The following is a 25,365-nucleotide window of genomic DNA, read 5'->3' on the forward strand; positions in this document are numbered from 1 at the left end:
TGGCCATTATACATTCTTTTTCAAAAAAAAAAAGACTGATGCTACCTATTCCTATAGCATCAGACAAAATTAGTCATGGTCTGTAAAAAGGAATAAACAAATGAACATAGTGACAATTCTCTTTCATAAATCACATAACAAAACTTGACAGTCATATGCTGTAGCAGGTATTGTCTCCCTATAAAAAATAAAATATATGATTTCAATGTTTTAATTACTAAATAAGGGCGCAGTTTTGGGGGCTCACACTGCGTTTCATGCTGCGTGGGTAAACATTTTTAAATATTAACTTAAATGTATTTAAAAATAATGTTAATAAATATGATTAGTTCTCTTTGGGGAGGAATTCTTATCTGGTGGTATACCTCTCCAATTTGTTTTGCATTTTTACAAGGTTCTTCTGCATTGTAAAAGGGCTTTCACATAGACCTAAAAATCCAGAACTCAAGAGATTAAACATTGTTTTACAATCTTCTGATCATCACATGATACTGTCCCTCTAAAAATAAGAGTGAAAACTGACTTTGCCAGGAATAGTTGCACTATCCCAGACGGTGACCTACTGAAGCATCTATTATATGTCTACATGACCCGCCACATGGATACTGCTCAGCACACAGAAGTTACTTTACTTCATCATTACCACTAGGCTACATTTGAAAGCAAACACCTCTCATTAGTAAGGCTTTCCTCAAAAGCATTAAACTGGGGGAAAAATCAGAAATCTATTACTGTAATGAGCAATAAATGACATCATTTCACTTAAAGCACTACAGAGCAAAGTGCAAGTCTTTCATTATACAGTTCTAAACCTAATTCTGGATACATTTGGAGTATGAATAAAGTTACTATGAAAAAAAGGAAAGTATTTCTCAATAATCACCTTAAGCAATTTAAAGACCCTAGCAGATGACAGGGATCTGTATGAACTATAACAAGGTTAACAAAGTCATGTTAGATGAACAGTGGTGTGCAAACTCAGAAAGGCCACATAAGGGTTATGTAGTTAGTATGGACAACTAATGAAATGCAACAGAAAAGTTTACCAACAACTGGCTCTACAGCTGGACAGGTACAGGGTAAATGAAAAAAGCAGAATACATAAAGCTTTAGGAAGTGACTGTCACAGTCCCAACAAATGATGTAATTGCAAGTTAGCACTCTAATGTTGCAAACTGTTTTTGCGACTACCATCTAAACAAATGTTTTTCACCAAGCATTAAATCTTCAGACTGTACAAGTGGAGTGCTGTAATTTTCAGGGATGGCAAAGTTGGGATTTTCTGAATCCGAATTTAAGCCACACGTGACCATGACTGAACCCAGTAGCTGTTGCAGGCATGTGGGACGTGAATAATGGGAAGACTGTGACTTCCATCAGTGCAGTATAACTGAAAAAACATAACGTCTTTCAACCCGCTTTTTCGGCATAACAACTTGCATCTGTCTGCTACACATGACGACTAGAAAGAATTTGAACAACTTTAAGAGTAAGCCTCTACCTTTTGCTGAGAAGGTTATTATAATGAGATATAGATTAAGGAAGTCACATAATGTGACATATAATGAGATGCAAGAGTCGGACGATACACTTTTCCTTGTCTAAAAGTTTATAATAAAAATGACAGTAGCAGTAATACCATTAATAAGACATAAGCCTGGATTCCCGAATCATTCTGAGTGAATAGACAACGCAGGCATAACTCCCACCTTTTTTCTTCCTAATTTTAGTGCTCCTACTGATTTTCTTGCAACTTTAAGAATGAAGGGGGATTCATAAAGGTTACCACAATATATAGACTACATCTACACTTAGTGTAATCTTTCTGAGTGAATAGACAGCACAAACAATTTGGAAGGGATATTCTTGAATACAGACAGTGTATACTTAGACTTTCATGAATCCGGCCAATGCAGTTCTAAATATCAAATAAAGACAACAGATCCACACTGTGTGAATCAATAGAAGTTTTTAAAGGAGAATGTATTTAATATGAAAAAAAGAAAGTTTTGAGGTAGTCACAGCATTAGACAGCATAGTCAGGAGTCAGGACAGGCTTGGGCAGGGAGCAAAACAATACGAGTGATAACTTAAAAAGAAGAGGTTAGCTAGTTTGTTAACTGGTTAACTGCTCTTAGAATTTTAAGTCACCATATGATGAGAGGCTTTGAAGTCTTGACACAATTTCAAAGAAAGGAACAGTTAATTTCATGAGTTTCAAGGTTACTGTGCCCCTCAGGAATTACATAAATCCGATAGAGTCCCACCTCAAACACCAGCTGAGATTTGTTTAAATGCACTATTTTAAGTATACCTGATTACAAGTTTTCTTTTAAGGTGCAAAACTGAATGGTCAGTCCTGAAACAAAATAAAAGTTTTTCACTGGCATTTTAAACCTGACTTTCAAGATTTATTACCATGCTGTCTACAGGAAGCAGGTATGTTTACTGTTTCATTTATTTTACTTTATCTCCGGAAAGCATCTCTGAGATATTCATCGACCATTGAACAAATGTATTCTCTTAAATGAGGGCATATCTTTCTGCATTTTACTACATGGCACTTTCTTTGACCTACATTCAAAGCAGTGTATTCTCCATGAATGTAGACAGAAGAACTACTAACTCCTCTCTGGAACGTAAGCTCTTCTAAAATATGGCCACTATGTTTCAGACTATCAAAGCTTTAACCTTATTGACATATTGATGTATTCATGTTTGGTAATTCCATACTTTATGACATGATGATAAAACTGTTTACCATGCAGTATAATATGATATTTTTTCAAGCACAGAAGATGTATTGACTTGCTTAGAATTAAGTCAACAGCAGTATACTCAATACAAGAAAGTGTGCATGTCTGCTTTGCTCTTAGTAAGTCAGTCACAGCTTAGTAGAGCCCAGTGGTACAAACCACTGTGAAAAATCCAAAAGCAGCTATTAGAAACAGAACAATAAGCAACAGATTGTACAGTTTAGCACCCAACATAACAGCTGAAATTAAAATATTTGAAGGTTTAATGTAACTGGCTCAGAAACCAAACTAATAACTGTCAGATTATCATGGTTGTGCATTCGCTGAAGTAAGTTGTGTACTTGGGATTCAGACTAGAACCGAGAAAAAAAAATTAAGAAAGAAACAAACAAATCTCTGCATCTTAAATAGCACAACATATGTAAGGAGCGCCACTGTATATTAACCTATAGCATAACATACGTAAGGAGCACCATTGTACATTAACCTGCTTTGAAGAAGTGGGATGGAGTTAGGAAAGTGCACTGCAGCATAATAAAACAGGGTACAGCAAATTACTGACATGCACTTTCAGTAATTCTACAGCTGGGATGAAGGTGCAGAAAAATCTGGACTTTTTGACAGACTAAACAGGGCGACATCTGCCTGTATGTGTTGCTATTTCCACATCTGAATCCAAACCAGTGTGCCCAGCTCTTCTTTCCACACAAATGGAAAACAGCTGCACTAACTAAACCCAGAACATCAGCGGTGTCAAGGGACAGCTCTCTCCCTGAAACACTCTGTGTGTAAAAGTAGGGCTCCCTTACCAATCTTTACCATTCACTAAAATATTTAGTAGACCTGCAAAATGTAACTATACATTACAACAGGTTATGTGTGGCCATGAACAGTCCCCACATCTTAGCAAAGAATATACCCATCTTTCTAGAAAAAAGAAATACAATATATGTTAACATTTGCAGTGAGAATTCAGTTTCACTCAATGATTCACCCATTACAAAACTGTGAAATTCTACACAGCAGGAATTCCAGCTTTCAGCAACTGGGATCCGTACCCCAAAGCCATTTACAATATTTTGGCACAGCCGCTGTCTTTTCTTTTTAGATCAATAGCTGGCCTGTGTGTTTAAGCATCATACTCATTCAGTCCAAGCTATGCTCCTTCGTAGAACTTGCTCTTGATACCAGAGTTGTCCCTTACCCCCGAAACCTGGTTCAGCTGTTGCAGGTTTCAGATGATCTGAGGAAGCACTCAACAGTACCACAGTGACTCACAAGTCTACATTAGCCCAGAAATGACCATTACCCTTTTGTGGGCCTTTGATGATAAATTGTTACTCCAAGCATGCTTAACAATGAAAAGTCAAAAGTCATGATTAGGAATTTACCATCAGCCCAAACAAAGGCTGCTTCAGCATCACACATGAGTCTGCATTCTCTGCTGAGTGGGACGTCCATAATCAGAATTCTGAGAAAGGGATGTGTATGAAAATCGTGAGGAACTTGACACTTTGCTAGCTTGATCAGAATGTTCATAGCTCTCAGTTTTGTCATAGTTGGATGGTTTAACATAGTTACTAAAGGCTCTGGTATATGGAGCAGAAAGGTAAGAGGAGCCTCCATAGATTGTTTCCTGTGGATAGATGCGTTCATGTGTATCATACGTTGCACATCCTGCTGCTGGCAAAGCATAACGGTGGCTGTATTCATACAGTTTGGACTGTCCTGGAGGGTATATGGTGTTGTGAGAGACATGTGGAGGGGTGTAAATCTGCCTTGAATTAGTAGGGACGTACTCTGAAAATCCACTTCTGACATGACGTTCTTCATGGGCACGGACATTGTAGTAACCATTGGTTGGATCCTACGACAAAAAAAGAAATACAGTGTTAAACACTCAAATTTTGTACCACATTTTTTCTTACTGAAAAAATTATCCTACTTTACTGTACTACTTGTTATTTTATTTTCTATTGTTTTATTTTTCCTAGTGATAAAGAAAAATATAACCCAGTTAAGTTTTAATCACAGGCTAAATTCTTTTCATCACTGCTAACTTACAAATACAAAACAAAAAAAAAACAGTTCTGAAAGACTTTTATGAAGACAAACTCTGTAGGTAGTTAGTAAGGGAGGGTACAAGGGAGTTAGGACCAATGACATTTACTGTCCAATCCATGCTATTTCACACAGCTGCATTTTTAAACCACAACTAAAATCTTGAGGTTTAACCTCACAGTTACTAACTACAAGTTTCCATTCAAATAACAACTACTGATTCCAGAATAAGTTAACTTTTACATTACTCAAAATGAACAGCCTCTATTAAACTTGATATTTTGACTGACACCAGGCATGATGGCTCTTTGATGAAAGAAACTTTTAGCCTTTGATTCTAAGCTTCCATGATGTCACACTACATATCCTCATAGGAAACTGATTATTGCAGGTAGAAGGTAGCAAATTATCTTTTATGCCACTTAATCACTACACATACCAAAAATCTCTTTACAGCTGAGACAGATCCCTATAAACTGAATCTTTGTCATTTTATACAACACATATTAAAATAATTTTCCAGCATTTTCTAATTGTACCTTTGCAGCATAGCATGTGGTACAAAAACTGCCAAAGAGCACCTTTTTCTGTTAGGGAGCATTTTCTTGTTGATTTTCAACAAGAGAAACACTTTCAAAATATATGATTTCCATACACTGATGTCACTGAGGAAAACTTCAACTTTAGTGGTGTTAGTGTAGGAAAAGCATGTCTTGAGTCCATAGACTTTAATGGGTGTATCACAATGCATACACAAAGGTGTCCCATTAAAGTCTATGGACACAACACACTTTACCCCATGGTAGTAAATGCTAAACTTATTTGGACTGTGGTTTAATAAAAAGCTTTTTAGTAAAAAAAAAAAAAAAAAACCCAAACAAATAACTACAGAAAAGTGCAACTCATCAAATGATGAACATCAACCAAATTCTCCACTCTCTGGTAACCCCTCAACAGCTAATCCTTCCCCTAACAACTTACCCCAAGAAACTGCCTCCATCCTCAATACCTACTTTATAGAGACCATCAGCAAACTCATGCCAACATCTAACATAAACAATCCCCATCTTTCCCCCTCCCCTGAACTTCAGAACTCTTTCTCCCTTAAACCTATCCGCACCAGCTATATTAAAAATGGTCTCCTTACCTTAAACCTTGCTCCCCTTCTGCTGACAACTTGCCATATCTCTTCCTAAAAGCTGCTGCCAACTCCATAGCATACCCAGTCTCTATACCTATCAACCGCTTTATCAGAGAATCCTCTGTCCCTGCTCTCTGGAAAAAAATTCACACCATACCTATTCACAAAGGTGGAAACTCAGTAGAACTCCCTAACTTTTGCCAAAGTACAGTTTTGTACCTACCATAAATGTAGATGTTCGAGTGCTAATACAGCTGCAGTCATAACAGATGGGTTCTCCTGCCGTCAGGCGGGTCCTCGGTCAGCCAAATTCCAAAGTCTAGGTCCGGCGTTGGTTGTCATCGCTTCTTCCCTGACGTCAGAGCGACAGGTGTATAAAGGAACCAGCCGACGCCATTTTCTTCAGTTTTTCTTGCCCCAGATGTCAGGTGCCCCCAGAAGGAAGGCAATACATAAATTTGTGTGATAATGCAGTGCAATATAATCCAAATACAGTAGTTGCAAGCAAATACATCATAAAAGAACACCCCAATCAGGTTGTAAGAGGATGTGTTAGCCTATAGGCCTGTCCCAAGAGGGGAAGGAGGGAGGGAAACCTGGACTGCAGCTGTATTAGCACTCGAACATCTACATTTATGGTAGGTACAAAACTGTACTATGTTCATCGTGCATACAGCTGCAGTCATAACAGATGGGTAGAATCCCAAAGCTAAGAAAGGGGTGGTAGGCAGTAGGTGGAACTAGGAGGAGCCAAAATGCCCTGCAAGACTGCAGTGGCAAAGCCTGCTCTAGATTTGGAGTATAATGGTAGGTTGTAGTGCTTGGAGAAGGTATGCACAGAACTCCAAGTGGCTGCTTCCAAAATATCCTTGGTAGGAACTCCTCTGAGGAATGCTGCAGAGGTGGCTGTGGCCCTGGTGGAATGAGTTCTAATGCCTGTAGGAACAGTTTTGCCATGAAAGGAATAGCAAAAGCGTATGCAGTGGGCTATCCATTTTGAGATTGTCTGTTTGGAAATTGGCTTCCCTTGAGCTCCTAACGCATAGGCCACAAAGAGCTGTTCTGATTTTCTGAAAGGCTTTGTTCTGTCCAGATAATAATGCAGTTGTCTGTGGATGTCCAAGGAATGTAGTAATCTCTCCCCTTTGTTTTGAGGATTAGGATAAAAAGTAGGTAAATGTATGGCCTGATTTAAAGCTACCCTGAATACCACTTTAGGCATAAAGGACGGGTTGGTTCGTAAGGAAACTCTGTCCTGATGGAAGATGATAAAAGGTTGGACGGCCATGAGAGCCTGTAGTTCTGAAACTCTACGAGCTGAGGTGATAGCCAGAAGGAAAGCTGTTTTCCAGGACAAATATTGCAAATCTGATGAGGCAGATGGCTCAAAGGGAGGCAAGGTCAGTTTTTCCAGAATGAAATTAAGATCCCAAGCAGGTATTGGTTGTTTCCTTGGAGGCCTTAAATTCTTAGCCCCTCTGAGGAACTGCCTTAGGAGAGGGTGAGAGAATAAAGGTGGATCAGTGTTGTATTCTGCAGAAATGGCTGATGCATGGATTTTGATGGAGGAGAAAGAAAGTCCACTGCTTAGCAGTTCAGCCAAATATTGTAGTATTTGAGGTAAATTCAGTTTTCCAGGATCCTGGCCCTTTTTCTCATTCCAGACACAAAAACGTTTCCATTTTGCGGAGTAAGCTTTTCTAGTTGATGGCCTTCTGGCCTCCAAAATGACATCCTGCACCTCCTTGGAGAGTAGGGCCTGTTGTGATGCTAAGGAATCTTCCATGCGGCTAGATTGAGTGTTTTTAGCTGGCTGTGAAGAGTTTTGAAACTGTGCTGAGTCAGAAGAAGAGGCATTAGAGAGTCCATGGTGGGGAATGCGTCAGGCTCCTCAGGAGTGGGTACCAGTGTTGCCTTGGCCAGTCCGGAGCAATGAGGATCATCTTTGGTCTGTCTGCTTTGGTCTTTAATAGAACTTTGGGCAGCAGAGGAAGAGGAGGGAAGGCATAAACTGTCATTGATGTCCAACTGAAGGAGAGAGCGTCCACTCTCCAGGCCTTTGGATGGAAGATCCTTGAGCAGAATTTTGTCAATTGATGATTCTTGTGGGAGGCAAAGAGATCTATGTCTGGCCTTCCCCATTCCTGGATTATTTCTGTAAAAACTTTTGGATGCAATTTCCATTCGTGTGGATCTGTCATATTCCTGCTTAGGTTGTCTGCCAGCGTGTTTTCCTTGCCTGGCAAGTACTGTGCTTGTAGTTCCATTTGTAAGTCCATGGCCATGTTCCAAAGTGACATGGCCAGTCTGCATAGTGGGTAAGAATGTGTTCCTCCCTGTTTGTTTATGTACCACATAACTGTGGTGTTGTCCATTCTTATCAATAGTTGACCTGGTTGTAGAAGGTTCTTGAAAGCTATAATAGCATTTATTACTGCTAGCATTTCTTTTTGATTGATGTGAAGGTGCTTTTCTTTTTGGGACCATTTGCCCTGAATGCACCGACCGGTCTGTCATGTGCGCCCCCCCAGGCGTAGTCCGAGGCGTCTGTTGTGATGACTTGATTTGCTTGAGGCTTGCTGAATGGAAGACCTGTGTTTGTTTGACATGCTTGAGCCCACCACAGAAATTCCTTTTGCAGACATGGAATTAGTGGTATTATTGTTTCCAAACTGTGGCTGTGTTGAGACCATATGTTTTTCAGGTACCATTGTAGTTTCTCATATGCAGCTTTGCACATGGGATTAGTAAGATGCAAGATGCCATGAATCCCAGAGCCTGCAGGATTTTCCTTGCAGTCAGCCTGGTGCAATTTGCTAGTGTTCTGAAGTATTGAATTAGTTGCCCCTGCTTCTCTGGCGTGAGGTAGGCCATCTGGGTGTTTGTGTCCAAATTGGAACCCAGGAAAATGATCTTCCGAGAGGGTATTAGCCTTGATTTCTCTTTGTTGACTGTGTATCCCAGAGAGTTTAATAACATTATTACATAAGCCAGATGTCTCAGAAGAATGTGCTTGCTGTCCGCTTGGATCAGGCAGTCATCCAAATAAGGGTATATTTGTATCCCTTGAAGTCTGCAGTAGGCAATTACTGATGCCAGGCATTTTGTGAATACTGAGCGCAGCAGATAAGCCAAAGGGCAATGCAGAGAATTGATAATGGGTTGAACCTGCAAGAAATCTGAGGTACCTTCTGCAATTTTGTCTAATTGGGACATGCAGGTATGCCTCCTTGAGGTCCAATGTTACCAGCCAAGACTCCTTGCCCAGCATGGGAAGAAGTTGCTGTAGAGTGAGCATCTTGAATTTTGGTACGAGTAGAAATGTGTTTAGGATGGATAGATCCAAAATAGGTCTCCAATCTTTTCCCTTCCTTGGCACCAGAAATAACCTGGAATAAAAACCTTGACCTTGTTCATGTGTAGGTACCTCTTGAATAGCTTTCATGTTTATGAGATATGAAATTTGCCTTTGTGCCTCTGCCCTTTGATTGTGTGGCAGGTTTGGCATGCCTCTCATTTTTGGAAGGGTGTGAAAATGGAATTTGTAGCCTCTGTTTAAAATGTCCAGGATCCATTTGTCCTTTGTGACAACATGCCAATTTTTTGAGAATAATGCTAGCTTTCCTCCTAAGGGGGCTGCCCTTTGAGACCTGGTTGGCATGCAAAGGGGAAAGTCATTGGGTTTGCTTTCTGAAAGATTGCGAGTTGTCCTCACCACCTCTTTGTGTAGGAGCTTGCCATTGTCTGCCTCTATACGATCCTTGTGATTGTCCTCTGCCCCTCAGGCCTGTATCTGCCTCTTTGGGGTCTGTCTGTGGCAGGAAAGGACCAGTTTTTGGAAGGCCAATTTCTACTAAAACGTGGGGGTTGAACCTGTAGAAATTCTTTCACAGTTTGCATTGATTTAGCCTTTTCCTCCATTTTCCGTAATACTTCCTCAGCATTAGCACCAAATAGTACATCTTTTTGAAGAGGGGCGTCAAGTAATTAAGCTTTGACATGATCAGGCAAGGCTTGTTCCTTGAGCCAGGCATGCCTAACTATGACTGAGCCTGTAACAGCAGCTCTACATGAGGCCTCTAGAGCATCAAAACCACATTGTAAGGTATGCTTACCCACTTGTTCTGCACTATGCATCAAGTCCTGCAACTCCTTCAAGTCTGGTTGTTCAGGTTGTGACATTTTACTTTTCAATTGTGATAACAAAAAACTGTTGGTATTTTAGCATATATAACTGACAGTTTAAGGCCCTCATGGATAAGGTAGCCGAGGTATATACCTTTTTTCCCCACCTTTCTAGGGATCTGGAATCTCTCTCGGAAGGCAATGGATTTTTGGCAATGGAAGCCTTAACTCCCTTGGGGCCCTGTGAGATGGTTTCTAGGTCAGCAGCATGGCTTTTGTATAGAAATTGGTGTGTGTCAGGAACCCTGTAGTACCTGTCAGGCTTAACTGGAGCTGGAGGTAGAGAGTCCGGGTTAAGGCAGGCCTCCGAGTAAACATCATCTAGGATGTCCAAGACAGGAGGTATAGCCAGAGGCCTGTGCTGGGGTAACAAGATAAATTCCCTGAGCCTTTTCTTGGAATCTGAATAATCCTGGCCTTCCCAGTGGAAGTGTTCCCTTAAGGTATGCAAAGTTTCCACAAATGAGTAATCCTCAGGGGGGGATACAGAAGGGATGGACTCCTCCGCATCAGAGTCTTCAAAAGGGGAGTAAGACTGTTCCTGATCATCAGAGTGTTCTGAAATAATGGAGCCCTGATCAGAGGAGGGGGAATCTTCCTCCACTCTGGGCCTTTTGTCCGGTGGCGGCTGAGAACCTCTGATTAGAGTAATTAAATCCTCAGCCATTTTAAGCATCTGTTTCTTAGGCATGGGGCCTGGAGATGGGCCCTGTGTAGCTGGTCTCTTAGAGTGCATGGTTGCTTTAGACTTGGTGAAAGCCTTGATGGAGAAAGAAGAGGAAGGTCTGAAGACACCTTGAGTGGAGGTGGACCTGTCCACATTCTGTGTTTCAACGCCAAGAGTGGCTTCGGTATCTGTAGTCGGGGTGTGGGCCGAGGAGCCTGCGACCTCGGGTACAGGAGACACCGTCAAAGATGTGTCGTCAGTAATCAGGGGCTGCGTAGGTGCCTCGCTGAGAACCGGACCACATGTAGTCGGCTTTGGCGTGGTGTCGGTAGAGGCCGCGGACCTCGAGTGTCGGTCCTTGTCTTTGTGTTTTTTAGTCAAAACCGGAGTCAGAGTATCCGACGACATAGTATAGTTAAATGCTTTCCCAAAATAATGCTGGGCAAACTCCACCCGACGCTTAATAGTGCGTTTGTCGAATGTAGCACAAAAGCGACAGACCGAGACGTCGTGGTCTGGGCCTAAACAAGGAATACAGAGGGAATGGAAATCCTTATGCGGTATTTGCTTCCCACAAGAAATACAATTATTAACTTTGTCTGACATCGGTCTGAGGCAAGAAAAGTTTCAACGGGTACTTAGCTTTTAAGAAGACTTCAGTTTCCAAATTTTCGTAATCTCAGGAGCTGGCCGACCGGCACTTGCGAACTGCTTCTGCTTCGGGCACCGCGCGGCAAGAAAGACTGAAGAAAATGGCGTTGGCTGGTTCCTTTATACCCCTGTCGCTCTGACGTCAGGGAAGAAGCAACGACAACCGACGCCGGACCTAGACTTTGGAATTCGGCCGACCGAGGACCCGCCTGATGGCAGGAGAACCCATCTGTTATGACTGCAGCTGTATGCACGATGAACATCTGCTATACTCTCTCCCCTCTCCAAAATTCTTTGGCACTGTGTGTACAAGCAAATCATGTCTTATCTCACTCAATAAAATCTTATTTCCCCTACTCAGCATGGTTTCTGCCCCCACCACAGCACCACCACTGCTATCCTTTCCTTTACTAACTCCATTTCTGTAGCCAGAGATAACAATAAACTGATCTCCTGCCTCTTTTTAAATCTCTCAAAAGCCTTCAACACTGTCTCCCACTCTATTCTTCTCTCCAAACTTTCCCAATTTAATCTCTCCTCTAATACTATCTCATGGATTTCCAGCTACCTTTCTAACAGACAGCAAGCTGTCAAATGGATATCATCTCTTTCTCCCTTCCTTCCTATAAAAATGGGAGTCCCACAGGGTTCTGTTCTTGGCCCCTTTCTTTTTAACATTTTTATTAATCAACTACACACATCCTGCCCTCAGTCATCCTTCATACAGTACGCAGATGACTCCACTATTATCAACATTGTTGACAACCACTCAGACCTGCTCACCCTAACTCAAACCTCCTTTAACCTCACTGAAACTTGACTTACAAACAACTGACTCATTCTCAACCCTAAAAAGACAAAACTCCTTTTTTTTCCTACCTAAATCTCTCTTTCATCTAAAATCCTCCTTTACCATCTTCATCTGAGCCTCACACTAAGCTCCTTGGAGTCATTATTGATGACCAACTTAAATTTGACCTCCATGTACATCAATGTATAAAGAAAACCAATCAAAAACTTGGCCTACTATATAGAAACAAAAAACTCCTTACCCCCCAACCCCAGACTCTCTCTCACCCAAGCTTATCTTCTTCCTTGCCTTTTCTACTCTTCTCAAATCCTTACTAAATTAACTTACAATCCTCTCTTCTTTCCAAACTTGAAGCCACATACAATAAAGTTGCCAGATTTGCAGTCAATCTGCCACCAAAAATCTCACCACTGTCTTGCACTCCATACTTTCAGGTGGTTAGAGTTTCCAAACAAACTTTTATATACACAGCTTCTTATCATTCACACCATCTTAAATAAACCCACCTCCTGCTTTAGTATCTCCTTGCTTGTCTCCCTTTGTAACCCACCTCACTCCCTCAGAAGCTCTGAACAATTTCACCTACAGATCCACAAGCCAAACAAATCCTTAGGACAAAACCTCTATAGTTACCTTCCTGCTCTTTCTTGGAATAAGCCTCCTATGGTCCTGAGACATATTATCAATTTTCATGACTTTATGACAGCTTTGAGAAATTATCTGAAAAGTACCTGGATTTGTCACTGCAATCATCCCACGTAACATCCTACTCTTTTCTATTTCAACTATCTTCTACTTCTCTCCTTTCCCTATTAATCTCTTTCTCCTAGACATTTCCACTTTCGCTTCTCTCTTCTACCTCCTACACATACCTTCCCCTTACACTGTAACTCATCATACTAACATCTATAACTATCTTTTTGACATATACCTAATTCCCTTTCTTTTCTAACTTGGCTCTTACTCACTTCCACTACACTCGCCTCCCTTTCTGAATTGCCTCTTTTCCCGAATTTCCTCTTACTTGAACAAACTTGATCATCTTTAACTTTATTTTTATTAACTTATTTTGTGTTTTTTATATATTTATTAGCATAATACTGTACTTAGTATTAATTATTATTTGTTATCTTATTCTTATTTGTTTAACTTACACTTTGTATATTTTTTCTTGTTTAATTTGTATTGGTAACATTCTATTGTATACTTTATGTTGTGGAGCTTTTCTCCTCGGGCCTCTGCTGAAAAACGGTGAAAGCTCAGTTGGACTATCCCGGTCAACTAATGTCAAACAAATAATAAATAAATGCACCAATTTATATCCTAACATTGGAAAGCAACTTTAAGAAAACACAATACCATTTCAGCCAACTTTTTCTGTAGACACACTATTTGCTTTAAATATTTATGGATGATAAACATTCATATTAATTCCTGATTTCTTTTTAAAACATTTAAGAACCATGAAATGAAACAAAGTGGTTCTTCAGATGCTTGATAACTACTGCTATATTATTTTCTTTTATAATAAGTGAATAGCATGTCAGACTTGTCCCATTTAATGACTAAAAAGCAAGTTTCTCAAAGAGCCCATTCTTTTGATTGGATAAAAATACAAGCAATATTATTTACTCACAGGTTTATAAGCCACCACCTTCGTACACAAACTGCACACTGTACTGTTTACTTTTACTTGACAAACAACACTATGTTGATTGGCATTTGGCAGCAGAGTAAAACATGCAAAGCACTTTATTAACTACACTTATACACGTTGTCAGTTGTCATAAAACAAATCTATAACTTGCATGTGGGTGTTGTAGGTTGCCAAAATGGTTAAGATGTTTACTTCAGTCACAAGGTACAGGGTTTAATTTTCACTTTCAGCTAGATATGCAATACTCTGCAGAAAGATTCCCTATGAACATATATTTTTTGTTTTAGGGTTAGAATGACCACTCCTACTACTACTACTACTACATACATATGAAATTATTTCTGTTGCATTTTATCAGTGAAGGAAAGTACTAAATTGTAAACCTTATTTGCCTGAATGCAGCTGATGGAAGAATTACATTTTAAGGAGGAACAATCCCCAGCAGCACCTTATAGGGGGGCTACACTCCTCATATTTCATATTCCCTGGTAATTAGCACCCCCCACACAAAAACAAACAAACAAAGAAAAAACTGCCATGTTGTGGAAAGCACAGAGACTTCAAGAATTTTTGAAAGACGTTTACTGAATCTGTCATTCTTTTGGCAGAATTAAATAAATAAATAAATAAATAAAAACATGTGCACTGTTTCACTTTAGCAGATTCCACAGTAAATCCTTCTACCCAAACTATGACATCAGAATACTTTAAATGTAAAGGCCTATAGTGATAAACATGCTGCCACTTAAACATCCTTATGATGTTGGCAGGACCTGTCAGGTAGCTTGACTACAGTATCCAAGGCTGATACCTGTCAAATGGATGATTTAGGAGAGCCACTTATGATTTTGCCCTTATACTTACTGTTGCTCCTCCTAGATTTGCTGAGTTTTTATTCACAAACTTAGAACTGTTTAAAAGGCAGATAACATCATTAAAGAACTGAATTAAACTTAAAAAAGGTTCTTTATGTGTAACGGTATGGGGACTAGTGTCTAAAAAGTTTCTAAAAAATAAGAAAAAGAAAGTGTTCCTGTTTTTAACCCTCTGATACGATTTTAAAGGCAATTAGCTATGATTTTTAATGACCAGGGTTTGAGAGGTATGATGAAGTCGAGAAAGGAAAGGAATAAAGAAGAAAGGAAAGAAGGCAGGCAGGCAGGCAGGGCTTAGTAATCCTTGCACACCTATGATGGGAAGAAGTATCCCTGGTTTACACTGCAGTTTTGCATTCTTGGATATGGTAGGCACAACATAATCCTCATCAGACAGTCACATGTCGCATCACAGGGTTGTTTTTCCCTAAAATTAACACAGTGCATTCAGCGGTGCAAGGAAATAAATTACTTTTTTTCCTTGTACTACAGAACACGTTGGAAAGACATTGATTCTGATTTAAACTTAGCAAAATAATTTATGCAAAAAAGAAAAAGAAAAGAAATGTTGGATTTGTTTTATACCTTACACTGCTGTCAGGATCATATGGCCCTACAACCCACCATCATGACACAGAACATGCATTACACAACATAACATCAGTGGTGTTGCATCACTTTAATGTATTTGGGCTATGGGATGAGTTTAAGCACTCAGGTTTCAGTTGAAGAAAATTAGTGTTTCTCCAGACATGTCCTTGTTAGATGGCCAGTTTAGTACATGTTGGGGAGACATCTCCCATAACAGTTTTGTAGTTTATTTTGGGAATATGATCCTACTTACAAATAAATCTGCTATGATGAAGGCAACTTTGGAAATGACAGACAATAAGAAGGTGATTAGACAGGGTCAGTCATTAAAAAAATATTTTGATGGACAGTGAAAAAAAAACAGGCAGGGTAACATGTTTATGATTAAATTAATTACACTTATCTGTTCTAAATGTGGCCAGATTCCAACATCTAGTCACAATTTGCAGCAACATAAAAAGAAGTCCAGAATAACTAATGTATAGTGTGACAAACAATTCATTAATTCATACCTTCTATTATTACCCATATACTCTTAATACAACTTATGTGAGTGTAGCATGAATATCCATGCACACATACATACGTAGAACTGTCATTATTTTTTTATATAAAGAACATTTCTACAAAAGTGTGGTTTAGCTTCCATGAAATTCTACAGTAAGGATTTTATTATGCTATAATTTACATGGCTTTCTAGCAAGTAACTTGAGCATGAAAAAATAAAAACTGAAGCTGTGCAGGAAAAACTTAGGTATGCATAAGAAATATTAAACTGACAGTGAGAACACTACAAAATCAGATATGCTGGTAAAGTCTGCCCTTTGTAATAACTCAGAAACTTTCAGTTAATAGATAATTTAACAGACTTCATTGTCAGTGTGAAAAATGAATCACCAGCTGAAATAATCATTTAGCAGTAACCCTTAATAACACATTAAGTGCAGCTGAAAAAACATCCTCCTACACATGCAGAACTACTGAGGCAATTATCTACTTGCGAAGAGTCCTTCCTCCTAAAAACAACTCTGCAGAAGGTGACTAACCATAAAGGATTTACTGTGCTGTCATGAAACATTCCTACCAGTTGCTTTCCAGCTGGACTTTGAAAAACAAATTAGATTTCTGCAAAATGTGTTGCCTGAGTGTGGTTTATTTGCTGATTCCTGCTGTTAAGGTACTAAGGATGTGCTGAATTTCCTGCATAAAGTACTCAGACAGATGTGCACTAAAAGTATAAATATTGATTAATTTGTGGCTGTTTAGAATATCTGTAGTTATCATACTGTGACAAATAACAAAAACTGTTTGTGAAGTACTGTGCAGTGGTAATTGTCAAATGTTTAACGTTATCAGAATTCCTGACATCTCTAACAAAATCTGCCAGGACACCATGACTTGACATTTAATGCATCTTGGACTGGATTGCTTCACATGGGCACAAGTCCTAGTGATATACTGTATATATTTCTGAATGACAATAATGAGTTCTGCAGCTACAGTTCCACAACCTGTACCTTGACATCATACAGTCTGATATCACACCTACTGTAAATATGACAATAGACTAGGCTGGATGGAAATTCCCTAACTGTACCTCTTCTTATCTGTTTTTCCCTGTACTCCCTTCTTCATCACTCATGACAGAGCAGTAGTACTGCACTGTGCATCTCAAATCCATTACACTATTACATTTAGTGGTACTGAATCAAACCTGCACTTAGCACCATCAGGCACTGTACATGTGATACTATATGGGGTTGTTTAAGCTGTATTCATAATCCAAGAGTTATCGCTCCATCTCTGACCCCATTTTTTGAGTATCTATGAACTCTACTTAAATGGTCAAAGATGGTTAGTAGAACCAGCAGCTGACCACATTACAAAGAGATGGTTTGATTACCAACAGAGTCACTTATATCCTTTGTAACTCTGAGCAAGTCAAAAAACATGACTGTAGCTTTTAAACTGTTATGCCTCTTAATGACAAGATAGAGTGAAGACAAGAATGCAGGAAGGAAAGAAAGAAGTTCTACCTATATTATTCATTACATTCTGGGATAGTCAGAACATTTTCAGTTTCAGTATATATCATATCATACATATAACTTCAGAATCTTATTTTATGAGTGATGCAGCCATTCTGTTATCTAGGAATCCAGAGCTATTACATTTGATTAGACTTAGAAATTCCAGCAGACAAACAGAATAAATTAAGAATAAAATAAGAAAACCTGTTGGGAGTGGAGATGTCACACTTTTTATCTACTGGGATGCACTACAAATTAATTTTACAACTAAGACAGCTGAAGACAGTACATACTAAACATGTATGTATTACACTTCAAGGATTCAGTAAGAATTAAAAATATATGGAAGGGCAAAAGTCTTCTCCCCTCCCTCCCCCTAGTTTTGTGCTTCTCTAAGTTGGAAGAAATGACACAACAGCTGTTTACCTTGTCCATCCTAAAAAAAAAAAAAAAAAACAGATGGAATGACAGATGTAAAGCTATGCAACAAATTGTGAAGATGATTTGGTTTTAAAACATACAATAGAACATGATAGTGGCCACTAGTTCGGAGTTGGAAACAAAGGCTTCATTAGCTGTTATCAGTGTAAAAACAAGAAACAAATGCAAACATTATGAAAAGAGGCATTGTGAAATATCATATTTTAAAACACTGAAGCACGGAATGAGGAAAAATGCTGCCATTACAGTGTGAAACAAGAATATTAGATTGCCAAGTCCTAGGTCAGAAATCTGCTTTTCTTAGCGTCAACAAGGCTTACAATGTTGTACACAAACTATATCTGGTAGAAACACAAAAAATGTCACAGTAGTTAATGTGACTTGTATACCTCTCAACTATGCAGAATTTCGCAGAGTGTCCAGATTTTCGCCTCATATTTTTGGTCCATATTTCATAAAATTGTCATTTTCTAGCAAATTATTGGCAAATCAGTGAAGATTTAAGTCAGAAAATAATGACAAATACATTTGAGTTTCAGACTTCATTTTGTTCAGAAAATTAATGCTAATGCAAAACCTGTTATCTACTTTCTAAGCTTGTAGAGTGATATTTAAAAATTGTCCCTTTTTTTTTGGGCCTTTGTCCCCCATTATTTACGGCTTTGTCCAGACTTCTTGCAGTTGAGAGGTGTGCTTGGTTCTAGTCCTTTAGTGGCTTGCAGTGACAAAGTTGTCTATTTGGAATGAGTACATCTTGCTTCACTTCTCAGTAAAAAAAAAAAAAAAAAATATATATATATATATATATATATATATTTCTCTGACCCACAGTAAAAAGGAATGTACAACATTGATGACCATAAACACTCAAGCAGCCTACACCTAGAATTTATATAAGTCAATAGCACTTAAAAGAATCAGGCTGTGATACAGCTGGCCAAAAGTGTACTGGGACAATTTAAATGTCGTATAGTATAGTTTCAAGGAAACAGAAAATTATGAACTTACCAAAAATAGTTTGAAAAATGAAATGCAGTTTGTTTCTTTTTAGTCTTCTGTTTGTGCAGACTGTAGGAAGTGACCAGTCATTTTGGGTTCATGTCACTAGATGGAGCAAAGAAATTGCTTCCGGATGGAACTTTTTTTTTTTTTTATTTATTGACACTGTAGTATGTAGTGCAAGCACACTGTGTTTCTTCAAGTAGCACACTTGCCTTTGATGCTTGAAGATCACAAAGTCGTGGGTTCTATTCCCACTACATGTACTTAGATTAATTTTTCAAACACTAATATTGTAATGCACCATAAGAAATGGTAGTGATGGTGGGGCATATTGCACTCCTTGAGTGTGCCATCTTTTGAACGACATACAAAACTGAGGTCCCATCTGTCTGAGCTGGTGGTAGCTCAGGTGGATGTAAAAGATCTCATGGCACTTACTAAATAGCATGGAATCATTTCCTGGTGTCTTAGCCAAAATTTCCCTAGTCAGTGTGAGTACAATCTCAGCTCTCTCCCTTGAAGAGAGGCCTCTGTCCTAGTGGGACTAAACTAGTAAATAAAGTGAAAATAAATAAGTGAGAGTTGCATCTAGAAATGCACACAGCATGGATAGGGCCTGATAGACTGAAAATATTATTTCTATGCTTCTAGTTGTTATCAAAAGAAAGTATCAGCACCTTGAATGAATATAAATCAGTGTCTGTACAGAAATGCCACAACTCATCTAATACAGACAGGAAGCTGAGCACACATTTATTTTGTAAACAAATGAGTGTGCATACACACATGCACGGATACACATACACACACACACCTTAAAAAAAATAATGTTTAACCTTCTCCAAAGATGGACTAAACACTATACCTTTTTGTGTAACTGTGTTTACTGAAGGCTTCTGAAAAAAGAAAAAAAAAAGACCGATTCCATTTTTCCACTTCAGGCTGAGGTGTTACTGCCGCTGTATTAATCCATATGAGAAACCAAGGCTACCTTTTTTTTTATTATTACATAATGCAATGATGCCCACACTGTGAGTACTGTACCTCTCAATCTCTTGGCACAAGAAATTGGGATAAAGACAAAACTAATGCGTTACAACAAAGGCTCAAAATCAGGTACACATTTTAATTACTCTCTTATAAATGTGGAATGTTGGTACAAAAACATGTTTTGCATTAGAGTGCATTTTCTGAAGGATAGTAAGTCTGAAACTCAAATGTTTGTCATTATTTAATGACTTCAGTCGTTAATGATCTTCCAGAAAACCCTGCATTTCATGAGGCAAAGATCAATGATATGAGGCAAAAATCTTTACGTTGTGGACAATTGAGAGGTGCAATGAGCAATCAGTGAAATTAATATCAGTTGTTCCAACACAATGACTTCAGCATATCATAGCAGAAAAAGAAGAAACATGCTAAAAGAGAACTATTCCCTGTTTAAAGAACTTACCTTCAGCTCTTGGTTCTCTTCTTCTTCTTCCTCAAGTATGTTGCTGTGTTCTGTGCGTGAAGTACCAGGAGAGTCACTGTTTGCAGCCTAAATGAAAAGACACCATTCATTACTGCCATCTTCTGCTGAACACCCATTACTGCATCTGCTGCTTGTTAAATGTTTTCTGGGTAAAAAAACTGTCACATGTAACAACATTCTGTACCAAGATTCTGCTTAGCAATATAGGCCTCAGTTACTGGCTCAGACAGCAAAGTAATGCATACAAAAGTGAGATATTAATGAGAATCAAACATCATGGGAGAAGGATTATGTGAAACTAGGAGCTGTAGCTACATTTTGTGAGGAAGTACCTTTACTGCCTTATGGCTGTCTCAGGATTGGCTGAGTCAAATATATTTCATTAATCATTACTATGCTCCTTGCTTGAAGCAACTATAAAGATATATACATGGAGTAAAAAAAAAATAAAACAAACCCCTGATTTCTAAACATTGAATTTAATTTTACCCTCACACCTTCAGTAAAGCAATAGATGATGACATCTTAGTTTAAAATTTACAGACTATAGACTGTCTCAGCACTGCAGAGTGAAGGTGTCCTAATTTTGACCCACATGACTGGGGTTCAGTTAGCAGCTCTGGAACTGCAGGATCCAGGCAGGGAAGGGGAAGAACAAAGGGGTGCTGGGTAGTTGTTGTTCAGGAAGCACATGGGGAAGTGCAAGATGGAGAGCAGACAGGCTGATTGCCTGGGGCGGGAGAGATGTTCAACAGGCATAGGTAGTGAAGGGGCTTAAAACAAAATTCCAGACTATGTAGCACAAAATCAGAATTAAGTTCATGGATTTACCATAGGTTCTTTGACATCTTCTTCCTCACTGTTGTGAGCTAAACTGTGATCACTGTCCACGATCTGAACACGAATATCACTTTTTGACAACCGAGTTCCTTTCTTAGCCAGGTCAGCTAAAATTAAGAAGAAAGAAATTTACCAACAGAAATAAAAATTAAGCTTAAAGCCAAGCTATTCAAAAGCTAAGCAAGTTACATTTTACTATTACACTGTTTATTGCATCATTCGTTCTCAACTCTAACTTCCTTACCACTATGAGCATGAGTGTAATCTTCCCAGTATCAGCAACATTAGTCTGGCATACTGAGCACACTGTGGGAAATAAACACATATGACATGAGCTACACGAATCTTACTTCATTCCTTGAAAAAGAAGGCTGCCTCATCCTTTCAGACCTGACAGTGATGCATGCAATGCATCCACCATTTTGTGTTCTATCTGAGCATAACGTGTAGCATTTTATTATTTTCCTTAGAAGGAAAAAGACAGTAGATATGAGTGCAGGTCTGGTCTTAAGGAGAGACTTTGTAGTACTACTCTTGTTAACCGACTTGCTCAAAATTGTTGACCAGGGATGGTAAGCTTGTGAGAATCAAACTCTGGACAACTGCATGTTTGCTTTGCCTCACTAAGCCATTCAGACAGGCACAAATTGTGCACTAAAACAATATTCACTTAATGTTACACTACTAGTGCACATACAGATGTCAGCACTTCTGTAATGCCAGTATTACACAGCACAGCTACCAGAATATAAAAAGCACTGGAAGTATACAAAAACATTTATGGGATCTTTTCCCCTCATGCTTGACTTTTTAACCTTGAAAATCATAGACCCACAGTTTACAATTTACGACATGTACAACAATTTTTATTTTTGTGGAGAGAGACAATCACAGGATCAGCCAATGGCTTCCCTTCCTAATTACCCAATTACTCAATTAACCCATTTGTTCCTCCACTGGAACAAAGAAACTCTTTACCCATTTTTTTCTCTGGTGGAGGGGAGAGAGTCAGGTGTTAGGGAGTGGCCCAATCTGCTGATTTTGCAGCCTGTCCTATCTCCACCCCTTTCTGTCCTATCTCCACCCCTTTGACAGCTCACTCTATGACAGCTGCTCTCTGGAGGTGCATGTTTGTTACCATGCATAAGGAATCTCTCCACTCTGCAGCATTGGTGCACAAGTTTTTTTGTTGTGTGTGGAGCAGCTGCTTTCATGCAGGTAATGCCAATGCAGTCAGCTGAGCTGCCTCCATCTCTCTCAGATGTGTGAGTGGCCATCAGCTGGTCACGTCTTTCACCCCCTGCTCACATGCCACTAGTTGAACATGAATCATCTGGGGTACAGTCAGGGCTTTATCCTTCTGCAATATTGGGATGGATACTCCTGATGAGTTTGTTTGCTTGTTAAGGTCTGTGGTGATTATATAGGAAGTGCCTTACCTTTCTTTGAGTTCCTGCAGCACAGGAGGATGATAATGAGGAGGAATATAATTATTGCAACACCAGCACCCACAGCAGTGCTTATGATTATCATTAAAGGCAAGGAATCTAGGAAAAAGAAGACCGCAGTGTTAATTTCAGTAATGCTAAATGTCAAAGCACTTGTAGTCCATATTTAGAATTAAACAAAAAAAGATGATAAACCGCATTTAACCTTCTAAGAACACACTAACACCTAAAGTACAGTTAGCAAATACTATACTGTTAGCAAATGTGAAAATAAGTGACTACTGAAGTAATGAGCATACTTTAAAAGTTATTTTTCAGACTCTGTCATTAGCATTCATTACCAAAGTCCAGAATTCATATTGCATTGTGTATTCCTTGACTGTATAAACAGACTTACTGAGTAAAAAAAAAAAATACTGTTTTGGAAAACAATTATCTTTGTAGTTAATAGATTTTGGAAGTACATGAAGTTATTCTGAATAACTAAATCACATCAGTACAATGTTTTAGTTAATGATGGAAACTGGGCTCCCTGACAAGCTGCCAACTCATTTATGAGTGCCTCATATATTTGCAATCACAAATGAATAGCAGCACGCAAAGTGAACAGTATTCAGATATTTTTAAAAAATCTACGGTGTACTGCTGATTTGACTTTTCAGGAAAAATGGAAAAATAGCAGCAATCACACATGACAACTTTTTTTGAGAACAATGAATGTTTTGCGAACAAGCCTGGCTCCCTGGAAATTATGTTTTAAGAGTCTGACTTGAAAGAATAATAATGTAATTTTTGAGTTGTTTTCTCAGAAACCTCCTTAAACATATTGTACAGTGTCAAGGCTGAAAAGGGTATTTGTACCAGCCCAACTACCCGATTAACAAATAGTTAAGCTCATCATGCCAGTGATGTGACAGAGTATAGTATCAGTTCATAGGTTCATAGGTTCATAGGTTTATACTAGGCTATCTGCCCTAAGGCATTTATAAGCCTAGCCCAAAGTTTTGTGGCTTAGGCCACCCCTTATATGAAAAAAATTCCTTAATAGAACTGAATAATGTACAAGATCAGACAGAAGAATACACAGGTGGCAAACTTCAGCAACTCTTTCCAACGTTTTTCTTCCTTTTTTAATCCACAAAACTAAACAGGAGGAATCATATACAGCGTTTTCTTTTATTAATGTCAGGGTTTGATATAATGTATGGGGCCCTCTATTCTATCAGCCAAGCTTCTACTAAATTGATCTCTGCTTGATGATGTTGGTATGAACCTTATGATCTCCATATCCTAAACTTGTACCTTAGTTCTTTGGAAGCACAGATTGCCTATGTTTACTTACATATCCCTTATACTATGTATGTAGTGTATACATAATGATTTGTACACATATTGGCAATGTACCTGTGTGTTGGTCTAGCAAGTGTTTAGTACTAGCTAAATAGGTTCTGTCGAATCCCAAAGTAGCAACACAACAATGCCTGGATACTGAAACTTAAGCCTTATCATTTGATTGCGTTTCAAATGTCAAGGCACATAGAATCCAGTCTTGGGGCATGTTAACCTCAACTCAAAAGGAACATCCAAAATTCTGCATTAGTGTCAGTTGCAGTTGCTTTCTATATAAAGCATGCTACTTTTGTAGCAGAACATACTGGTGATGTTACAGCCTAAGCTATGTATCACACACTAGTATGGAAGTGAATGTCAGATAAAAAGAGTAACATATAAGTGATTCAGTGATGCACGTAAGCAAAGAGGAGGTTGTGGAAGTCTATTCACAATACAAGGGTTTGTCAGCGCTATGTGATTATCAGTGAGTTCATAAAATAGAGGAAGGGTTCAGGGAAAGTTATTACTTAGCATGTTAATTACATTAAAAGCCCACTGCCCGAAAACTCTCTGCTACTAATGTAATCATAAAGTCGATTGTAGTGCAACTCATGATTCTGTGGGTGTGTTACAAATTTGTTGTTGTGTATATTAGCAGTGCTCATGTACCACTGTTGTGCATTTGCAGATTATAAATGCTCTACCTGTAGATAAACACACACACACAACACACACACACATTTTCTTATATTCATTAAAAATTCTTATGCTTATTTAAACTAAAAAAAGCCTAAATACCAATAATGAGAGCCCACATATCATATACCTATAGACTGCTTCTTAATTTTAAGGTTAAGAAATATTTTTAACAATTTTCAATAACAAAAACATATGCAGGTATGGATAATTTAATTTTACATATTTTTTGAAACAAGCAGCTGCCTGCAATCACTAGCCACCATGACACTAGCACACTTTAAACCTAACCACCAGAGATAGCTTACTGAAAAATGTGCTGTCAGGAGAATAATGCAACCAACTATTCTCAAACCTAGTTAACAGGGCAGTGAGAAGAAACCTTACCTTGTTATTGCTGATTACCTAAGCTATCTTAATGGTCTCTGCTACTGCTCGCAAATTAATGCAACCTAGTGAAACTTGTTGACAAAATTCTTCCTTACTATTCTGGCACAGTTCAGTTTTGCCATGATGTGACAGAGTCTAGTATCAGTTCCTTAACAGAACTGAATAATGTACAACAAAACACTATCAACCAGTCTAGGCTGCAACAACTGGAGAGATGCTGCTACTCTACTGCTGTTCCACTTCATATTTTTAATAGAGTTTGGGTTGTCCTAGTATGGCAAAAAATGGAGCTAGTGATTAAGGTTCTCAATACCTGA

General features: G+C 38.7%; 1 protein-coding gene across 1 annotated transcript in view; it reads right to left on the bottom strand.

The window, feature by feature from the left end:
- Window positions 1-508: 508 nt before the first annotated feature.
- KIRREL2 (kirre like nephrin family adhesion molecule 2) overlaps window positions 509-25,365 on the bottom strand; it is a 130,561-nt gene continuing 105,704 nt past the window's right edge. The window contains exons 12-15 of the mRNA XM_044080446.1: window positions 22,622-22,729; window positions 21,174-21,289; window positions 20,322-20,408; window positions 509-4,623 (exon numbers count right to left, since the gene is read on the bottom strand). Of these exons, the coding sequence (XP_043936381.1) occupies window positions 4,177-4,623; window positions 20,322-20,408; window positions 21,174-21,289; window positions 22,622-22,729 (758 nt within the window). The 3' untranslated portion in view covers window positions 509-4,176. The remainder of the gene's footprint in view (window positions 4,624-20,321; window positions 20,409-21,173; window positions 21,290-22,621; window positions 22,730-25,365) is intronic.

Source organism: Protopterus annectens, chromosome 8.part0 (assembly GCF_019279795.1).
Source record: "Protopterus annectens isolate FY-2018-M chromosome 8.part0, PAN1.0, whole genome shotgun sequence".
Lineage (NCBI taxonomy): Eukaryota > Metazoa > Chordata > Ceratodontiformes > Protopteridae > Protopterus > Protopterus annectens.